The sequence below is a fragment of the Mus pahari genome, chromosome 4 (genome assembly GCF_900095145.1).
Source record: "Mus pahari chromosome 4, PAHARI_EIJ_v1.1, whole genome shotgun sequence".
In the NCBI taxonomy this organism is placed as follows: Eukaryota; Metazoa; Chordata; class Mammalia; order Rodentia; family Muridae; genus Mus; species Mus pahari.
Window position 1 is genome coordinate 90265053 of NC_034593.1, and position 19455 is coordinate 90284507.

Sequence of the window (19455 nt, forward strand, 5' to 3'; positions counted from 1 at the left end):
TCGGATCTTTGGATTTTCCCAGTCACTGAACAAAGTAGCAATTGAGATGGTGGATGTGATGGAGTCACTTCAGAAATCAAGCTAGCTGGCTACACTGAGTATCTCTCCCCTGGAAATCCTAAAGCGATGTACTCTAAAATATCCCACAGAACATTTCAAAAAGAGGCAATCTCTCTTCTGAACCCACTAGGTAAAGCCACAGTCGCCTACATCCCTCCTGTGGACTGCTTGCTTTGGGCCAGCAATTAACACTGTTTTCCTTCCAAAGTGCAGAATAGAAATGTAATGCTTAAGTCTACAGAATAAGGAAGATCATTCTTGACTCTCCAGACTCAGCCCTCTGCCCAGGGCCAGACTTGACACTAAACCCCTGCTCCCCTGCACCTTGGAGAGAGGAAGTGGAATTCAAGAATGGTTCCACTGGCTACTCTCTTCTCCTGAAATCCCTGAATTTTCCAGCTGTGGAAACTATCTGGGGAATGTAATGGCTACTTTTGAAGGGATTGGTGGAGAGCAGTCAGTGGACTCCAACAAAAATCTTTTTCATACTGGGAGTGATGTGCATAAAGGGCTTCCAATTAAAACGTGGGAAGAACCTCCTGTCAGTCATGACAGTGACTCCTTATGCAGGAAGAGCAAACATGAGACAGTCATCAGAGAGCCAATGGGGGGGCGGGGCAGGGGGAATGTGTCATTCAATAAGAATTCCTTAAAGAAAAAACAAACAAAACCAAAACCAAAATATCTGTGTTTCCTATCGACAATCACCGCCCCTCCACCACAATTCTACTTTAACGTTGTTCCACATTTTATTTTGTTTTCAAGTTACATTTCAAGAAAAAGGTCATTTTTTTTTCTCCACAATATCTCATAATTCCTTGATAAAGCACAGCATATACCATAAACCACTTCCAACCAGATCTCAAGTCTCCAGCTATTGGCTTTGGTTTATTGATGAATGAAATTCTCAGCTCTTGCCGATGGGGACTAGACAGACACAACTTAGTCCCGTGAGTGAAAATTCAGTCACAAAGAGCACCCTCACGGTTTATCAGTTTGGGGAGCTAAAATTGACCCAGTGAGAGACTATCAGTGCATCTCTCACATGACTGCTGAGAATCCTGAATGAGAGAGCCTGCAGAATCTACCGAGGACTCAGTGGAGGAGAGCGCCTGGATCGCTCCTCATACGCTGTCTGACTCCCCCAATCTCAGAGACTGTACCGAGCTCAGATCCCATGTGCTAATGTCTGGGGAGTGACGTGTTAGTGACTATCTTAGAAAGATGGTGAGAAGTCACGCCTCCTGTTGCATCTCCCTGAGTGGCACTCAACTATGGGTCCTTTTAGGGTTGGCTCGCGATAGTCTGTGGTCCTATTCCAATGGGTACAAAAAGAAAAACAGAGTCGGAGCTGAGTTCCCCTTCGAAAGCCAAACACCTACATCTAGAAAGAGGTTCTCCTACCTGAGAGTCCCTGCCCTAACCGAGTTCCCACTGTGGAAACCCTCAGGTCTTCAGGTTAGTTACAGGGCAGCCATGTAGGATAAGGCTGGCTGTAGGTAATTGGAGGGTGAGCAATGTAATAGTTGTTGAAGTTGCCATCGCTGACGTAAGGAGCTGGCTGGTAGTAACAGGTGACGTTGGTGGCACTGGGGATGATGTTTTGCTCCGCCAGCACACGCAAGGCCAGGAGAGAGATGAGGTTCAGGGTCTGCCTGCGTTCGTGCCCCATGAGGCACACGGTGCTCTCGTTCACGACCCTGCGAAGAATCATGAGGTAGTCGTACTTGCTCCTCTCCTCGTCCGCGAAGTGGTTCTGAAGGTAGGTCTCCAGCTTCCTCTGCTGTTCCAGGATGTCGGGGAAGTCGATGAAAAACCTGGAACACATGTAACGCTCCAGGGTCTTGATCTCCTCCTGGTCCGCAGGCCTGAAGTCCCGCACGAGGAGGTTGCTATACTTGAGAAGACCCCCGCCTCGGATTTCTTCAGGGTTCTTGGTGGCGATCAGCCTGTTCTGAAGATGGTCAAAGGCTTCCTCAAAATCCCCGTACATGCTCTCCCCGATCACTGTGGGGTGGAAAGGCTCGGAGATGGGATTACTGGAGCAGTCATAGAAAAAGAGCAAAGAATCTAGGATGATCTGGAAAGAGTCCACGCTGAACTCAAACTGACGCCGGATGGAGTCAACAAACTTGAGCTCCACGTTCCTCCCGTTCTTGTTGGAGAGGGAAATCAGGCTCCAGCGGTCTGTGTCTGTGCAGACCTTCACCAGCTTCTGCACATACGCCTCCTTCAGGGTGACGGGACTGATTTTGAGCTTATTCACGCCCTCTGGCAGAAAGTTCAGAAGGGAGCATAGAACCACATCTCTCACCAGCTGAAATTCTGCCTCTGTGGGAAGAGCCACGTGAAAGATCAGATCCAGATCTTTGCAACCCAAGCCGTTGTCTTTCACCAAAACATGGCCAGCTGCAGAGCCGTTCAGCCGGACGTCTTGCACTTTGATGCCTGCCTCCTCCAGCCGGCCTCGGACAGTCTGGACAATGTCCTTCAGAGTTATCTCCAAGGTTGGAAAGTTGCCTCGCCCATGGATGGGTACGACCTCAGTCAGGACCTCATGCAGCCGGCTAACCTGATCCCAGTTGAGCACGCTGAAGGACTCAGAGTCCTTGGTACTGCTGCCCTCCTCTGCCATTTTAGGGGATGTTCTGGCCAAGGGAAGCTGAAAAGTAAAAGGAGGGAAGCAGTTAGGATGTGCATGGGCCGGGAGAACCAACGGAGGAGCCAGTGCAGAGGCACTGACCCATCTCTGAACAACTTCCTGCAAAACAGCAGTCAACAGTGTCTACTGCTCAGCACGGCTGCAACCAAGAGTAATACCCAGCGAGGCACAAGCTCCGTTCTACAGCAGGGTGATAAGGCACTGCTTTGCTTTGTGTGGGTTCTCTAGCTGCTGCTGGTGTGCTTGACCTATGCGGGGGAGGGGGAGAGGGACTGTTTTAGGTGAAGAATAGCAAACTAACCATGTCATCTAAGCAACATTGAAGGACCTCTAACTGCAGAGAGAAATAGGCCCTGTATGTTTTACTAATTTTCTCCTGGTTCTATAGAAGTTCCTTCTGCTTTTAGCTCCCTAACTATATTTTGAACGGGTGGATGCCTAAATCTGAGTAACCAGTGCAACACACACACATACACATGCACACTTACACTCATACTTACATACTCTGTCACACCAACACACACACATTCACGTACACAAACACACACACACACACACACACACACACCACTGCCCCATTTGCTCCCCACATAGGCCACATCTTTGCTCTGGAAGACAGCCACTTCCTTTTCATATATGGCCATCATCTGTCCTACAACAAATACCATGACATGTGGGACAGAACGGAGTTGTTTGTAAGACCATGGCGGTGGTCAGGCAGAAGTTAGATCAGCTTTGCAGTGAGAACATCCTTCTGCAAGGATGCAAGGCTTCGGGGTAGGTAAACTTCCAAAGGCCTTCCTCAGAGTTCCTTGAAGCTGTTTAAGATGAATATAGTTAGAACGGAATACCAGGAGGAGAGAAAGCACTTCTCTTTCTTCACATGATGGAACCACAAAGTTTCCCAAATAATTGTGTGTGCACATGTGTGTAGCACACTGGGGACTGAAGCCTGGGCATTGAGCATGCAGGCAAAGTGCCTACACTGAGCTACACTTTCACCCAGTGCCAGGAAAGTATATCTCACTTTAAAAGAGATGAAAATGGTAAAGCTCTGGAAATCCCAATACATAAGAGCAGACATTGGTATCTTAGAAACTCAAAGTGCTTGTGGCCTTGTGTGGATTCAGTGTCATGTAGACAGATGTAAAAGCTGAAACAAAGTCTCTATGCAGTCTTCTAATTTCACCGTGAACGGTTTCCACCCTGCAAAGCTATGTGCCGACAGCATTCAGACAGCCACGGTCCCATTGTGTGGACACTGCTGCTTTTTAATGCACATCGGGGCATTCTCCTTGGGCTCCAACATGGATTTCTAGCCCGCCTCAGTCCAGGGATTTGTGGCTGTAACAGTGCCAAGCTACCCAGTAGTCACATGGAGATGAGCTTTTATGGTTCCCATCACAGAGATTGATGGCAATACCAGACATGGTTTACACAGCTCTGGTGGAAGGAGGTAAATACGACAGACAAAAAAAAAAAAAAAAAAAGAGGCTGTCCCCCTGTTGGGGTCAAAAGGAAAGCAAAGAAATGTTCACTTATAGAGAGGCAGACACAAAATAACAAAGCCAAGGTGAGCTGCTGCAGGAACACCAGAGCGAGGGAAGGAGGCGGCCCACGCCAGAGGTAGCAACAATCTGGGGCTGGCAGGAGCCTCTTGAGCCAGCACAGAACACACAAGTTCGGGAACTGGTGATCTGCTAAGCTGGAAATGACCCACCCTAACCCAGAATCAAAGCAGGCTTTTGGCTCTCCTGGGCTCTGGGGCTGGGTGCCCTTCTGCTTGCTTATCGAAAAGATGAAAGAGGCTTCAAACATCTGCAGCTATTTAGATCAGCCCAGCATGGCTCGCCTCAGTGACGGGCAGCCTGGATGCACACCTAACGTCTACTGGGGCTGGCATTTGCCTTCCAGCCAGATTTGGGACAGCTGGGTTCTCTTTTCTCTGTGCTCACTGTACACTTGGTGGTTCTGTCTCTTCCCTCCCCACACCCCTCCCCCACACCTTTTTTTTTTTTTTTTTTTTTTTTNNTGAGTAGTATACAGGAGACTTACGCTTGAGCAAATCCAAATGATTTCAGGAAGGTATTGTGGTCTGAGACTTGTTTTGAGCCACAGCTAGAAGCTAGACCACCTGCAGCCTGGGGTGGAGGCTTTCAGCCTGGCACACTGCTATGCAGTCTGCCACCTCTTACACTTCCAAGGCTCACACATTTGACGCCATGTCTGAGAAGTCACAATGTGGTCACCAAGTGAGACGAAAGGAACAACTTTTAAGAAAAGCTCCAGAAGAGGCCCTTGGCCTTGCGAAGATTCTATGTCCCAGTGTAGGGGAATGCCAGGGCCAGGAAACAGGAGAGGGTGGGTTGGGGAGCAGGGGGGGGGAGGGGATAGGGGATTTTCGGAGAGGAAAGTGGGAAAGGGAATAACATTTGAAATGTAAATAAAATGTCTAATAAAAAAATTTTAAAAAAAGAAAAGAAAGAAAAGAAAAGCTCCAGACAGAACCCTATGGGGTGCTAAAGTCAAGACTGCTCTAGAACACCACAGAAGGGCTCTCTGGGACTGCAGAGAAGCCAGGAGCCATTAACTCTTCCCTTTGGGGTAAAAATAAATGTGAGAAGACTTTCACACAGCTTTATATTGTCAGCAGATTCAAAGTTAAAACTTATGTTAGACTGGGTACCTGTAAGGTTCACAATGGATGAGGGGGCAGAAATAGCCAGAAATGTTCTAAACACAATGGAAATGAGCTAACCCAGCTTGTAAGAGAGGAGAAAGAGCTGTAAAGATAGAAACTCTATCAGCACAAAAGAACAAATTGTTGGGACAGAATTTTTTAAATATGTAAATCAAATACATATGAGGATTTGCTATGAAGAAGAAAGCATTTCAGAACAGTAAAGGGGGCTGTGCACGGGGGCTCAGACCTAGGATCACAGCACTTAAGAGTCTGAGATAGGAGGATTGAAGTTTGAGACTAGCCTGGGCTAAATAGAGACCCTGACTCAAACAAGTGAAGACGCAAACAAACAAAAAGCCCCAATCCAAAATAAAAAGAGATGGCAAGGATTTGGATAATAGGAAAGCTGGTTTCCACATCTCCTGCTAAACTAAGATCTAGCTGGTTAGGTCACTGACTAAAGACTAAGATCTAGTTCAGTGGTTCTCAACCTTCCTAATGCTGCAATTCTTTAGTACAGTTCTTATTGTGATGACCCCCCAACCATAAAAGTATTTTCATTGCTACTTCATAACCCACCACCCTGGCAATGCTTAGTCTCGTGTGGGACAGCAGACACCTCTGCTGCACAGCCCTGGGCTCCTCAAAGAGCCTCAACTGTTAAGTTCCATTATCTATTCTGCTTCTACCCCACCCCCTCCTCTGATGCCCTGTAGAGTTGCAAGGACAGAGATCGTCATAAAGCTGGGAGTGCACGTCACATCATCGGAAGAGGGATAAACCATTTAACACGCTTATACAGCCATGCCCAGAAGCATGCAGAGGGAGAAATGATCTAACGCACGTATATAGCCATGCCTAGAAGCATGCAGTGGTTCAAAAGAAAAGTGCCTGCTCGGTGTTTATGATACAGAAAATGCTTGCTTGTGTAAAACTGGGCATGCAAAACTCTATGCCTAAACACAACTCCATCTGAACCAAGCACCATCCTCCTCCTGGTGTGGATGTGGAAAAGAAAATGTACTTTGTGCCCTTTGGACTTGGATGTATTCATTGATAGAAATGTAAAATCTCATGACCCACATTCTAAAATCTTTCCCTTAGAGAATTCTATTCAGGTGTCCTGCATTAAACTTCCTCAGTTCCTCCCTTCCTCATTCCTGCATCCAACTATCAACTACATCAGATGTATTTGGAAGCTTTCCCTGCCCCTTTTAAATGTTGACTTCTGTAGGGGAAGCAGGGGAGAGAAGGATTTCCCTCTGGAAAGCCTTTCATCAAGTTTCTACCTAACATACATTAAGAATAAAAAGACATCCACTGCTTATACTAAAAGAAAAACTCAAAATGTCAGGTCTGCTCATCTTGCCACGAGTACGCAATGTTCGGTATCAAAATACACTGCCTACAGTTTCCCAAGGCAGCTGCTTGTCACCTCAGATCAAGCAGAGCTGCCTCTCGGTGCCCTCTCTTCTGTGATGCCCTCTTGCTGATTATTGGCTACAGTTGTAAGAACTTTTTTTTAAGGCAGTAAGTAGACTTTTAGAAATTCAAGACTCTTACACTGGCTTCCTCTATACCAACTTCTTTGGACATAAATATGAAGAGTGGAGCAGGTTTCGAGGGGAATGGAGCCCATAAGAAGCACACTATAGAGGGAATGCAACAACCCTTTCTCCTGCTACAGAGGGAATGCAACAACCCTTTCTCCTGCNAGAGGGAATGCAACAACCCTTTCTCCTGCTACAGAGGGAATGCAACAACCCTTTCTCCTGCCTCTCTTGTAGGTTTAAGAACGAAGAGAGGGGCCATCTTCTCTCAGCATTCTCCCCCCACCTCCCCTGGGTGGCGAAATTCCCTTTTACTGTTCCCGAATCCTAATCTTTTTAAAATGGGCATCTCTTTCATAAATGTGCATCTTCTTCTTAAAGCTTTTCAAGTTGGGCTAAGTGCCGTCCATGGGCAAGGACCAAGCCCTGGCACAGACCTGAGGCTTGGGTGAAACATGGGCATGGAACAAAGACACCCCAGCACGGGAAGGAATCCTTTCTGTATCTTCCACACAAACTCTTCTCTCTCCTCCCCTGTGTACGAGAGGACTCTAGGGGCAAAGAGACTTAAGACCCTGGACATTTAAGCAGAAGAAAAAGTGGTTGAGAATGGTTCACTGTACACCATGCTGCCTCTCACCACGGTGACCCATGTGAGGGGAAACCACAGGTCAGGCTTATTCCTTATCCATTATATAAAGTACAGGGTAGATGGTGTGTAAAACCAAAGGAAATCACACACAGAAGCCACTGCTGCAATCAATTCCCAGGTAACCTTCACAAGCCAACCTTCCCCCCTGTCCCCAATTTAAACAGGATGGTTCATAAATGAAAGGAGCACAGGACCTTGTCCCTGGAGCCAAGGTTCTAATTCTTGGAACTGTTGGCTCCTCCCTCAGGTCCAAGGGACCCTGGAGGGCAGGAGGTTAGGGGACAACAGGGAACAGAGGTCAAAGCCCACGAGTGCACTAGATAACCTCTTCTTATTGCTACTCAGACAAGAATTTCTAGAACAAAAAGTTATTTGTTCCAACCAAAGAAAGAAAGAAAGAAAGAAAGAAAGAAAGAAAGAAAGAAAGAAAGAAGGAAAGAAAGAAAGAAAGAAAGAAAGAAAGAAAGAAAGAAAGAAAGAANAAAGAAAGAAAGAAAGAAAGAAAGAAAGAAAGAAGGAAAGAAAGAAAGAAAGAAAGAAAGAAAGAAAGAAAGAAAGAAAGAAAGAAAGAAAGAAAAAAAAGCAAACTGCTTTCTGCTGGCTCTGACCATGGCTCCTCTCCTGCCTCCTGACTGAGTGGATCACACTTTACTGCCTGCTCTAGAACCAAAGGATTTAGACCCCAAACCCTCCAATGTGACTTAGTGGTAGCTTTCAGAGTCCCCAGAAATGATTCACAGGCCACCGTGTCTGAGAAGTCCCACTTCTCAAAGGGGCTGCACACCTGCTGTTTCAAAACAAATATCCTCCAGTCAGCCCCATATTGTTTCCCACAAGGTAACTTCTACCCATTCTGCAGAATTGCCAGTCGGGTACTGACCAAGGCATGGTCCTCTGGGGTGCTTTGCATAACAGAAGCCACTACAGCTGTGGCCAGAGAACAAGAAATGCACCTGGATGCTCAGCCCCAGGAAATTTTGCCACAATCACAGTCAACAAGACCATGATGTCGAGGGCTCTACCTACATCTGACCGGTCTGGTTTCTATATAAGCAGTATAGGGCAGGCAAGATGGCTCCGCAGGTAAAGGTGCTTGCCACCAAGCCTGATGATCCAGAGCCCACATGGTGAAAGGAGAGAACCGACCCTCACAAGTTGCCTTGTGACCTCAACACACCTGCTGTACAGTAAATAAATAAGAGTCTTTGAAATCCCTATAAAGGAGATGCTATTTCCACTTACTTCAGGGGCAGACACTGAAGAACCAAGAGGATATGCACATTGTAAGCTGTCCAAGGACACACAGTTGGTCCATGGCAGGAATAGGACTGAAGAGGTTTCTTATCTCTTCAGGTAGGTAAGCAGGTGGGCAGCTGTGGTGTATTACAGAGTGGGAGAAAACTTTCAGAAGAACTAGCTGTCCCGGTGGCCATGGGAGGGGGGTGGCGCCAAGTAGAAGGAACAGGGGAAAAAAGCACGGAGGTGCTTTGATCAGAGGGTAGCACAGAATTCTGAACCACTGGAGTGAGGCAAGGCCAGACGGCAGGTGCTAAAGGCAGGGCAGACACGTTGAGAACTGAAGTATCTGATGGCTGTCAGGACAGAAACTGCTCCCCACTCCCCCAGAGTCATGACAACTTTGGGATATATCCAACCTCACTGGAGCTGCCAGAATGGCAGTAGTAGGTATGGGCACACTAGGGGTTAATGCTTCAGAGAAGGCAGCCTGGCCTAAGATTTCAGCTTGGAGGGTGCTGCACTAAGATGCTGGCTTAGTTGGGGGTGGGGGTGGGTGATGATAGAGATAGCAGGTTCAGAAGAACAGAGAAGCCAGAAGTGGAAGGAGCCAGCCAATCAGATGGTCTGAAAGGCACAGAGAGGATGCAGTAACAGCAGACCAGATTTATCAGCAGGGGGTGGACATCACTTATAGAATAAATAACCAGTAGGATGTCCTTTGGTGACTAGGGGATCAAGAGTGTTGGTCCATGACAAAGCCACAGAACAAAGAGAGCTTCTCTATAGCCAAGAGGGCGGAGGGAGCAGGAGCTGCTGAGCAAAGGGGGCCACGTATATTTATAGAGTTACCAGCACCCCAAGGGCTAGCCTGGGACATACCTGAAAACAGAATCAACCTAGGACAGACCACAAAGGCCCACCCAACCGCGGATAAAACATGTCACTTCCCACTGTCACTTCCCACACTTCCATACTGTCTGGACGTATGAGTCTTTGACCTGAGGAAAAAGAGCTAGAACTCAAGTGTGCATGCACATGCATTTACACATCTACATGCGTGTGCGCACTTATGAAATTAAGGATTTGTGTCTACTAAGTTCAGTGCTTTGCTACTGAAGGGCATCCCAGGCTCAGCCAAGTTCTTTGAGTAACATCTAAAGCCAGCAGCTAAGAAGTGAAGAACAAAGCCAGGGTTGAAGACTTGGCCTTCTGAAAAGATGTCCTCCCTGCCTATCTCTCTCCCTCTCTCCCTCTCTCCCTCTCTCCCTCTCTCCCTCTCTCCCTCTCTCCCTCCCTCCCTCCCTTTCTCCCTCCTTCTCTCCCTCCCTCCCTGCATTTCTGGAATCATAAAGGCCAGAAGTTACCTAAGGCCTAGGGCAACAGAGAAGCCCTTAGTCTGTTGGCTTCCAGCCCCCACCACAGCCTGGATTCCCAACACTGAAGAGTTACATTCTGGAGACTTGCACAGGCCCCCAGACACATTTAGAAAGTACAGCCAACAGAGATCTCATGCGTGTGCTTCGAGTATAGAGAAGAGCCCAGAGGAGAAAGCCCAACTCGCTCAGATAAACAAATGCCTTACTTTTTAAGGGCGATAAAGTGTATTCTACACAATTTTCTCCCAATACACCATAGTGATGTTTACTCTGCATCGTCAACCTCATGGATGCAGAATCATCTGTGTAACAAATCTCGAGTTATGTCTGAGATGTCTGAGAGAGCCTTTCCAGAGAGGTTTTACTGAGGTGGGAAAAGACCCACTCAGAATGTTTGCAGCATCTCCCAGCAGGTTGGATCTGGGACTGAATAAAAAACAAGCAAGCCGAGATCCAGGGTTCATCTCTCCCTGCTGTCTAAGTTGAACTAGCTCTCCAACTGCTATACCCCACCCCCACCCCCCACCATGCTCATGCACCTTAAAGCTGTGAGCTGAAACGTACCCTTATGTCAGGTATTTCTCACACAGTCCTATTTACAATTAACCCACTCAAATGCCCACCATCCATTCTTCCCCAGCTCATGATAGCTGTCCCTGGCCAGAAAACCATGCCCAGAGAAAACATGCCTACATCAGCGAGACACCAGCCCTCACAGATGTCTTTTTCTCACTTTCAGGCTCCTTCACATTCAGCCGGAGCCCTCAGTCTATTTTCTCAGGATTATCAGTAGCCACTTCACACGGATGTTTACCAAAGGCAAAAAGTTTGGTCAGCTTCCCACAGCAGAGTCCCCAAGGCACAGAAAGGGAGGGGGCTGCCCTGCTGTACACCAAGATCCTCACCTCTCTACCGAAGCCAATACCCAGTAGTTATCAGTAACTGCGCCCCGTCCAGACACTACCTGAACATGACTCCAAAGGGAAAGCTGTTTTCCACCTTTCAAAATAGGATGCCTAAGCAAGTGTGGGTGGGGAGATAAGACTGGAAGGAGTCACGCTGGGGCTTCGAAGGCACAGAACAGAATCAAAACACCGGGGTGGGTATTCCAATAGGCAAATGCTCAAGAGAACACCCTGAAGTCACTGCAAACATGAGTATAACAACTGTCAGAATGCAGACACCATGGGTTGGCAGCTAGGCATTGGTTGCTACACCATGCATTTCTTAATCAGACATTACTGGTATGAACTCACGTGAACAGAGGGCTTCCCAAACAGAGCCGGCCCTTTTTTTGTTTTAGAGGTGGACTGGAGAGGAGACTGTGTAGAGGAGGACTGGGCCACATGCCTCAGGTTTATTTCAAAGGCTGTAACACCATCCCACTCTCGAGTTGAGAGCCTAGGGAAGCTTTCAGCTAAGTAAAACAAAAACTGGAGTTAGTTACAAGTAGCACAAGCCCTTCTGCCTCGTCACTAGCTGCATCCCTGGGGTCCTTCTGCCTTGTCACTAGCTGCATCCCTGGGTCTTATCAGCAAAGGGACCAGTAACACTCAGCTCTCTGACGCAGCACTTATCAGGGTAAAACACGTATACACACCCCATTCACAAATGTCTACGCGCAAGCTGGCCTTCGTTTCAGGGCTGTTGGGAACTACAGGTTGTCCACTCAGGGTAGGGGTATTAAGGTAGCAGGTGATGGACCTCTGAACATAGGAAAGGGCGGAGAGAAACGTGCTCTACTTAAATACGTCGTGGGGATTACACTGCATGGAGAAATAAATCCACACCAGCACAATACTTACACAGGCACCAACTTTCTGAGAGGTGGCGCTCTATCAGCGTTGAGCCGCATTGGCGTGACTCCAGCTCACCAGTGTGACTGCCCACAGTCACTAGAGATCTCAGGCATCTTCGCCTTGACGGCTCACTCCTCTTGCATGTTTGTTTGAATTTTTAATTGTTGGTAAGTTCTAACTAATGACAAATGGTTGGCAAATTTTAACCGTTAATAAAAATCAGCCCTGGTCCCCTGCCAATCTCAGATTTCATCTACATTTCTTCCAGCTATTCTCTAAGAAAAAAAAAAAAAAACTACTAAAACAGGAGCAAGAAACGGAGAAGCAAATAGCCTGGGTTTTGTTTGTTCGGCTGGTTGGTTGGGTTTTTGTTTTTGTTTTTTGTTTTTTTTTTTTTTTTTTTTTTTTTTTTTTTTTTTTTTTTTTTTTTTTTTGAGGAGTCAAATCTGCCTCGCAGGATGGGTGCTCTTCAATAAGCCAGTGTGGAAGCTGAGCCACGCCTTGCATTTCCTCAGATACCCAAGCTCTCTCCTAGGATTCTGGGACCTGAAGGCGGGAGACAGAGACCCCTGCCCACGCAGAGCATACAGCCTATATACATTCTCCAGTAACTCTGCATAGCTTACGCTTCCTTCTCACATGCAGAGAACCAGGATTTGAGAGTAAAACACCGTGCTCACATGGGCCAAACTTCACACCACCCAATACAGTAGCCGCAAGCTCTCGAAAGGTAGAAGGTTCAGACGGAAGTGCATAGTGTATACAAAATATAGCATAGATTCCAAGGACTTGATATAAAGGAAGGATAGACAATATCTCTTTTACATGTGTGGGTTTTTTGGGGGGTTTTTTTGGCACAGATAATTAACATAGTTAGGCAGACAAATCAATTTATTGTTTGAATGACTTGTTTACCAGGCTTTTGGTCCCATATGTTTCTGCAATAGCAGTGACTCTGTCTGCTACATAGTTAACAATAAAGAAATGAAAGTGTGAGGTGGTCAGGGGTCTGCCTGGATCAGTGCCCAGGTGTCCCCCAGTGAGGGGCAGCCTATAGGAAGCAAGGGAGCAAGCACAAAGTCTACAACAGTCTGGAACGGGACACAGCAGCAGCGGCCGGTGCAGGCCTCTAGAGAAGCAAGCCAGAGCAAACACCCGTGTGTCTTCTTAAACCTACTCTTTCTCTACATCCCCAGAGTCCACTGCTAGCACCAGAGCCTCAGGCAGCTGCTGAGCCCTGATGCCTGACTATGTCTAACTAGGACAAACAGGGGCAGGGGTCACCAGAGTGCACAGGGGAGGAGGGGTGTCAGAGACAGACAGACAGACAGGCCATGTAGAAGGTACCTGGTCTCATCCTATAAGGCCAAGTGTGGAAGTTAAGGGATCCTGGGTGGGATGAGGGGATGGTTCATAATCCTTGGATAACTTTTTTCACTCAGTTTTTGTGATAGGGGCCAAATGAGGAGGCAATGGGGGATGGCTAAACAACAACAGCAAAGCCCTTCAGTTCACTATTAAAATTTTTAAATTAAAATAAAAACAAGAAAGTGTGCAAAACAAAACAAAAACAAAAGCAAACCCTATAACATAGTGGAGCAGAGAGATGTGTGGTGAGGCAGTCCTCTCAGAGAGATCCGATCTACCAGAGCCTGCAGAGATCAGAGGGAAATGGACTGTGTTCAGTTTTTTTTCTCCAAATATCTAAGTCTGTATTTTGCACAGCAAAGGAAAACCTGCCCGTGGGACAGCAAGGAAAGCATCAGGAAATAGCGATCTTGGAGGAAGGCAGGGTTAAGGTTAGAGTACTCATGGATGGGCAGATCCTAGGCGCTGAGTGCTCCAGGCACACGGGACTGAGCACTGGCCAGAGCCAGGGAGGCGGGCTGATGCTCTCATCTAGCTCCCGTCCACCGTCCCCTCTAAACCAGGTCAGCGAGGACAGTGAGAAACAAAAAGAGTCAAAATGAAAGAGTCAGCAGAGCTAGCAGCTGAGTGAACACAGAGAGAGAGCGAGCAAGAAAGGCTGAGTGAGCGAGCTGGGGCTCAGTGAGCGGGCTGGGGCTGGGAGGACTGGGAGGGCAGAGGTGCTCAGGGGTGGGGCTAGAAGCTGGCCAGTCTTAGGAGTTTCAGCTGTTGATTAATGCAGCCACCTTTCCTCTGCTCCAAGCCTACACTGCAGAGGCTTCACTGAAAAGATGATCAAGAAGCCATTCAGCCTTTTAAACCAGGCGCTCCTGACGCAGAAAGCAAGCTCCATCGGATCCCTTGATCCAGCAGGATAGCCACTTCAAGCATGCTTCTGTCTCTGCAAGGAACAGCAGGCAGCACCCAGCAGTGTGTGCATTCACATGACAGACGCATGTCTGTACGCAAGGCCATGCATGCACTTCCGAGGCAGGGGTGAGGACTCTGCTGTGACCACAAACCCACACTTTTCTGGGGTCCATGTGCAAGGACAACTGAGAGAAAAACAAGCTCTTCAAGTACATGAGAAAGCCAGGCCAGCTCAGCTCAGCTCACCTCTAAAGCTCTTCCACAGGCCTTTCGCATCCCATTCCCTTGGCCTGCCTGCCTGGCACCTGGACCAAACCCCACCTAGGAAGCACTTTCTGACCCAACCGCCATTATCCAAGAAAAAGCAACCACACACTGTAAGGACCACAGTGGAAGATGCTCTGAAACCACAGACCACCCTTACACAGAGCTGCTTCATGTCAGGAATTACTTCATAATAAGGGCTTTTCCCCCCTGTTGTTTCAGAAAGCTCTGCAAACACTTCAAGAACAAGCTACCAGGGCCCAGCTGTACAGAATATTAATTCGAAACACTTCAGAAGATTCCCTTACAAAGTTGAGTTATGTAAAGATGTTTTCTATAAACCTTTTGAACTCTAAGCCAAAACTTCCTTTCAATGAACGCATCCAGTCAAAAGGTTACAAAGTGGAGAAACCTCAGGCTCAAGAAATTAGAAGGTCAGCTTTTCTCAAGTAGCTTGAAACTCATGAGCACGTCTTTAAATATGGAAAAGCTGGTGCCCTCATAATACAATTTCAACAGCTACAGTCAAAACAGTGGGATGGTGGAAGGTATCTCCCCATATTGGCCTGTTACCTCAATAATGAGAATAAACCAACACACTAGTTTTAAACCAAGATTCTGCCTCACTCCCTATTACTCTCCAAACACACACACACACACACACACACACACACACACACACAGAGAGAGAGAGAGAGAGAGAGTGTCAGTGTCCAGGAGGTCAGGAAAGAGGTAAGAAACCCCTAACCATCACCTTAACTCTTAGCCCATCTCTGCTTCTACAGCTTTTCTTAGTAATATAGGCTGTCCTTCTTCCATGGAGGAGTCTAAGACAGCATAGCATAGGAGAGAGATGAGGACAGGGAACTACTTAGTGGATGAAGCTGGGAAGGGAGGACACATTCAATGCAGCTTTCCAATTTTGTAGCAGCTGAGCCTAGCTAATAGTACAACAGGGCACAACAGTCCCCTTTTAAATTGCTTTCATTGCTGAGTGGTTCCCGGACTTTCCGATGGGCAGTGCAAGGCAAGTATAATCTGCCTGGCCTTGGACACAGTGGGGATGCATCCCCACTGGGGTTGGGGATGGAGGGCAGAGGCTGGAAGTCCTGCAGAAAGCTTGGTAGCTATACTTGCAGCAGAGCTGGGAAAGCTGGAGAGTGAGCCCTTGGCACTCCACTCACACTCAGACCAACAGGCCAGGAGCCAAGTCCTCCCTTCTGAGTTCACAAACTTAATCTCTAGATACAAGGTAGGTATTATGGGAGAAACTCAGACTAAAGAGTGTGACTGTTTGTTCTGGGTGCACACACTAAAGTTACTCATAAAACTTCGGGACCTTTCTTTTAGTAACAGTCCAGAGATCGCTGAACAACCCCCACAATTTTAATGACAGTAAGCAATATCCTGTGCAGATTCTGGGACAATTATTTCACACATCGAATTCACCATCTAAAAAGCTTCTTAAACCAAACTGACTCTTCAGAGAGAAGGTTTCAGCTGCCCGATCCAGATACTAAGATACTAAGTGCTCCATCCCCACCAACAAAGCCAGCAGAGGACAGGGCCACTACCAGTCCAGCTGCAACAGCGGGGAGAGAAAAGTGGCTCTTCCGTTACTCCTCACCCCACACCCTTCGACTGCGGGGTAAGATGTGGAAAAACAATCACACCTCTGGTGACTTCCAGCAAGATAGAATTCTTGGTAAGCCTTCCTACTACCCTCTTGGCTGCCTGGCTAGCTTTCTGGCTCCCTCGCTGCCTTGCCAAGCAAATTACAGTGGAAGTTGTTGTAGCCAGCAATGGCCACCCTCCTTCCCAGGGTATCGGGAACAGCTGGGGGCCTAATTTAGGAGGATTTGACCACCTTAACTTTACTTCCAGAACACCAAACTCATCACAATTCAAATTATTACATACACAGCTATTCTTAATAAATCAGTAAGTCTATTAAATCTTTCGTTGTAAGCACTTTATTCTTCAAATTGAGGAGGGAGGAGCTTAAGACGTAGGAATTGGTCCGGGCTCTGAAGGTTTCTCCACATTAAAGGTTGAGAGGAGAGAAAAAGAGGCCTAGACCACCTAGGGATGACAATCGATGCCAGTGGAAGTTTTGCGTTCCTGAAAAACCAACTAGGCATTTCCTCACCAGCCCTCCAGGACTTTGAGGTCGCCTGTCCGCCAGCCTGCCCGCGCTAGGTGTAAGGCTACCAGCTGGTACTGCAGGTTCCTTAACTCCTTCCTATGGTGAAGACTCTCACCCTCCTCGCAGACTGCGCTAAAGAAGTTCCCTGACCCGGACGATCCGGGAGCCGCGCCTCTAAGCCACCAACGGCACCGCTATCAGAGTCAACTGACTGACTACATGGCTTTCAGCCTACGCAGTATGCGACTTTCGATCCCCAAAGGGGAGGAACCAGGTTTCACAGCCGCTGAATTCTCGAGAAGTTTCTGAGAGACGCGCAGCTTCGATCATTTGGCCGCGCTCGGTGTCCACAGTCCCAAAGGGAAAAGGATCTCAGCCGCCATCCTGGGCACCGAGCCCAGGAAACTGCCCTCCCCTCGCCGGCCAGGCTTTAGCCCCAGACCGCTGCGTCTTCATCTGCGCCGCCAAAACCGCGGGGTTCAAAATCGCCCGGGTTCCGGGCTTGGTGTGTGCGCCACAGGGGCGCAGCTCAGAGCCGAAACACCGACTAGGTGCAGGGAAAGAGCCACCTACACTCCGGCCGCCCGGCCAGCAGGAACTCGCCCAAGTTTCCCAAAGCCCGGCCACAGTCTCTGAAAAGTTTGCGCTCCTTCACAGAGGAAAGTTTGCGTGAGGGACGCGGGAGCCGGGCGGATCCTGACACCTGCTGGCATCTTTCCTCCATCCCCGGGGCATCTCACCAGGCTCTGCCCGGACCGACCCTAAGCAGGAGTGCGTGGCTCCCCCCGGGAGGACCGCAGCAGCATCCTCCCACCCGTGGAGGAGGGGAGCGTGGACTCACCTGGGCGTTGGAAGAGGAGGTGACTGAGGCAGGTGGTTGGCGTGGGCAGCCCCCAGCAGGAGCGGTGCGGAGACTGCGGCCCCTAAACAGCTGCGGCGAGTGAGCGGTCCGGCCGCCGCCCCCTCCGATCTTAACCGGCCTGACCACTCCCCCACGCCTCCCCGCCCCTGCCCCCGCCCCGCGGCCGGCCTCCCGGGGGAGCCAGGGCGGGGCGCGACGGCCAGGGCCCCGAGGGATCCTTGCGCCCCGCGCTGACGGCGGGGGGCCGGACGAACGCCGCCCTCTGATTGGCTCCTCGGGTCAATGGTTGCCGAGAGACGAGTAAACCTCCGACGGCTCAAAGGGGCGGGGTGACCGGCAGGCAGCATTGCGCAGGCGCAATAGAGAGGCGCTTTGTGGGCGGCGAACTAACTTTGGGGTTGAGGGCACAATTTCCCTCTGTCTTCGCCGCTCCTCTCTGCTGGCTCCTTTAGCTTTCCCTTGCCTGGACTGTTCTCCCCTCTACCCCGCTTGCTCCCTGGCGGGCGCGTCTTCTTTCAAAGTTTTAGACACTCTTCGCCCCAGTGCCCTCTGGTTTCCGGGAGCCGGGAGTGGAAGCCCACGCCTGTCTCGCGCGGTGTTTGTGAAGTCGGAAAACTCTTAGGTGGGCCCTGGAAATCTCTGATTCCTCGAGCAAATTGGCTGGAGGTGAGGTCGTGGTCCTGGGCGGAAGGAAGCAGCTGATTCTCTGGCCGCGTGGACCACCTGCGTGCAATTGGCGGACCGGGAAGCCATCGCCAAAGCCTTAAACACAGCTCAGCCCTCCAGAGAACAGCGCTGGGCTTTGCTGCTTGTTACTGCTCACAGGTGGGACACACACACACACACACACTCACTCACACACACACACACTCTCACACTGCCCTTAATTTCCTTGCACATAGTTGATGGCTCCGCTTCAGAATTAAGGTTGATGAGTGGAACTCTCCTTCACCACTTAACTATCCGGAAGGCATTGCAAGAAGCTATTTTGGTTTGGTTTTTATTTTTAAGACGATGCCTCCTGAAACCCAGACAGGCCTCTAAGTAGCCTTGGCCACCTTTTACTGATCCTCCTCTATGTACCTCCCAACTGCTGGGGTTATAGGCGTGGTCTACCACGCCCAGCTTTACTGACTGTCTTGACCTATCCTCCAAAAATTCTATTTCCCATCTGTAGTATGGGAGGAAGGAGGGGATAACTGTGAGATCAATATTATGGAAATAGCTATTAATCATGCACTGCTTGGTAAAAAGTTCATGCCAGGTACTAAATAAATCAGAAAGCAGTCGTTAATAAACACTTGTTGAGTTTTGTTTGACCCTCTGCTGGGTACTGGGGCCTAGATGGCGTCCTGAATCACCACCTCTGGAGCGTGAGTACCCAGCAGTGTTTGCTAGGCTATGAAGAGTCCTCACACATTCACATGCTTTCTCTGGTAGGGGAGGTGAATTCCCAAATTCAGGGTATATGGCCAGGTTTGTTGTTGATAATGTGAGCCCTTTCTGATCTCACAGCGTCTTTTATTGTGTACAAAATGATGGGTGTGTGTACCCACAGAGCTGTCACCCAGAACATTTCCAGCTTAGCCATGACCCCTGTCACTCAATAGATTACAGGGTTTCTATTACAAAATATATTACAGATTACAGTATATATATATATACTGTAAAACATAAACCCTGTCTCGAAAAAAAAACACACACACATATATATAGTAATCTATATATATATACTATAATATATATTATATAATAATATATATATTACAGTATATATATATATATATATATATATATATATATATATATATATGTTTTTTTTCAAGACAGGGTTTCTCTGTATTGACCTGGCTGTCCTGGAACTCACTTTGTAGACCAGGCTGGC

At 48.4% G+C, this 19455-nt stretch overlaps 1 protein-coding gene across 1 annotated transcript; it reads right to left on the reverse strand.

Moving 5' to 3' along the window:
- Positions 1-798: 798 nt before the first annotated feature.
- On the reverse strand, positions 799-17642 carry Tent5c (terminal nucleotidyltransferase 5C). The gene is made up of 2 exons (XM_021196263.1): positions 17550-17642; positions 799-2722 (listed from the first exon to the last, which is right to left on the reverse strand). The coding sequence occupies exon 2, from the start codon at positions 2693-2695 to the stop codon at positions 1520-1522; it is 1176 nt and encodes a 391-aa protein (XP_021051922.1). The 5' UTR covers positions 2696-2722; positions 17550-17642; the 3' UTR covers positions 799-1519.
- Positions 17643-19455: the final 1813 nt, after the last annotated feature.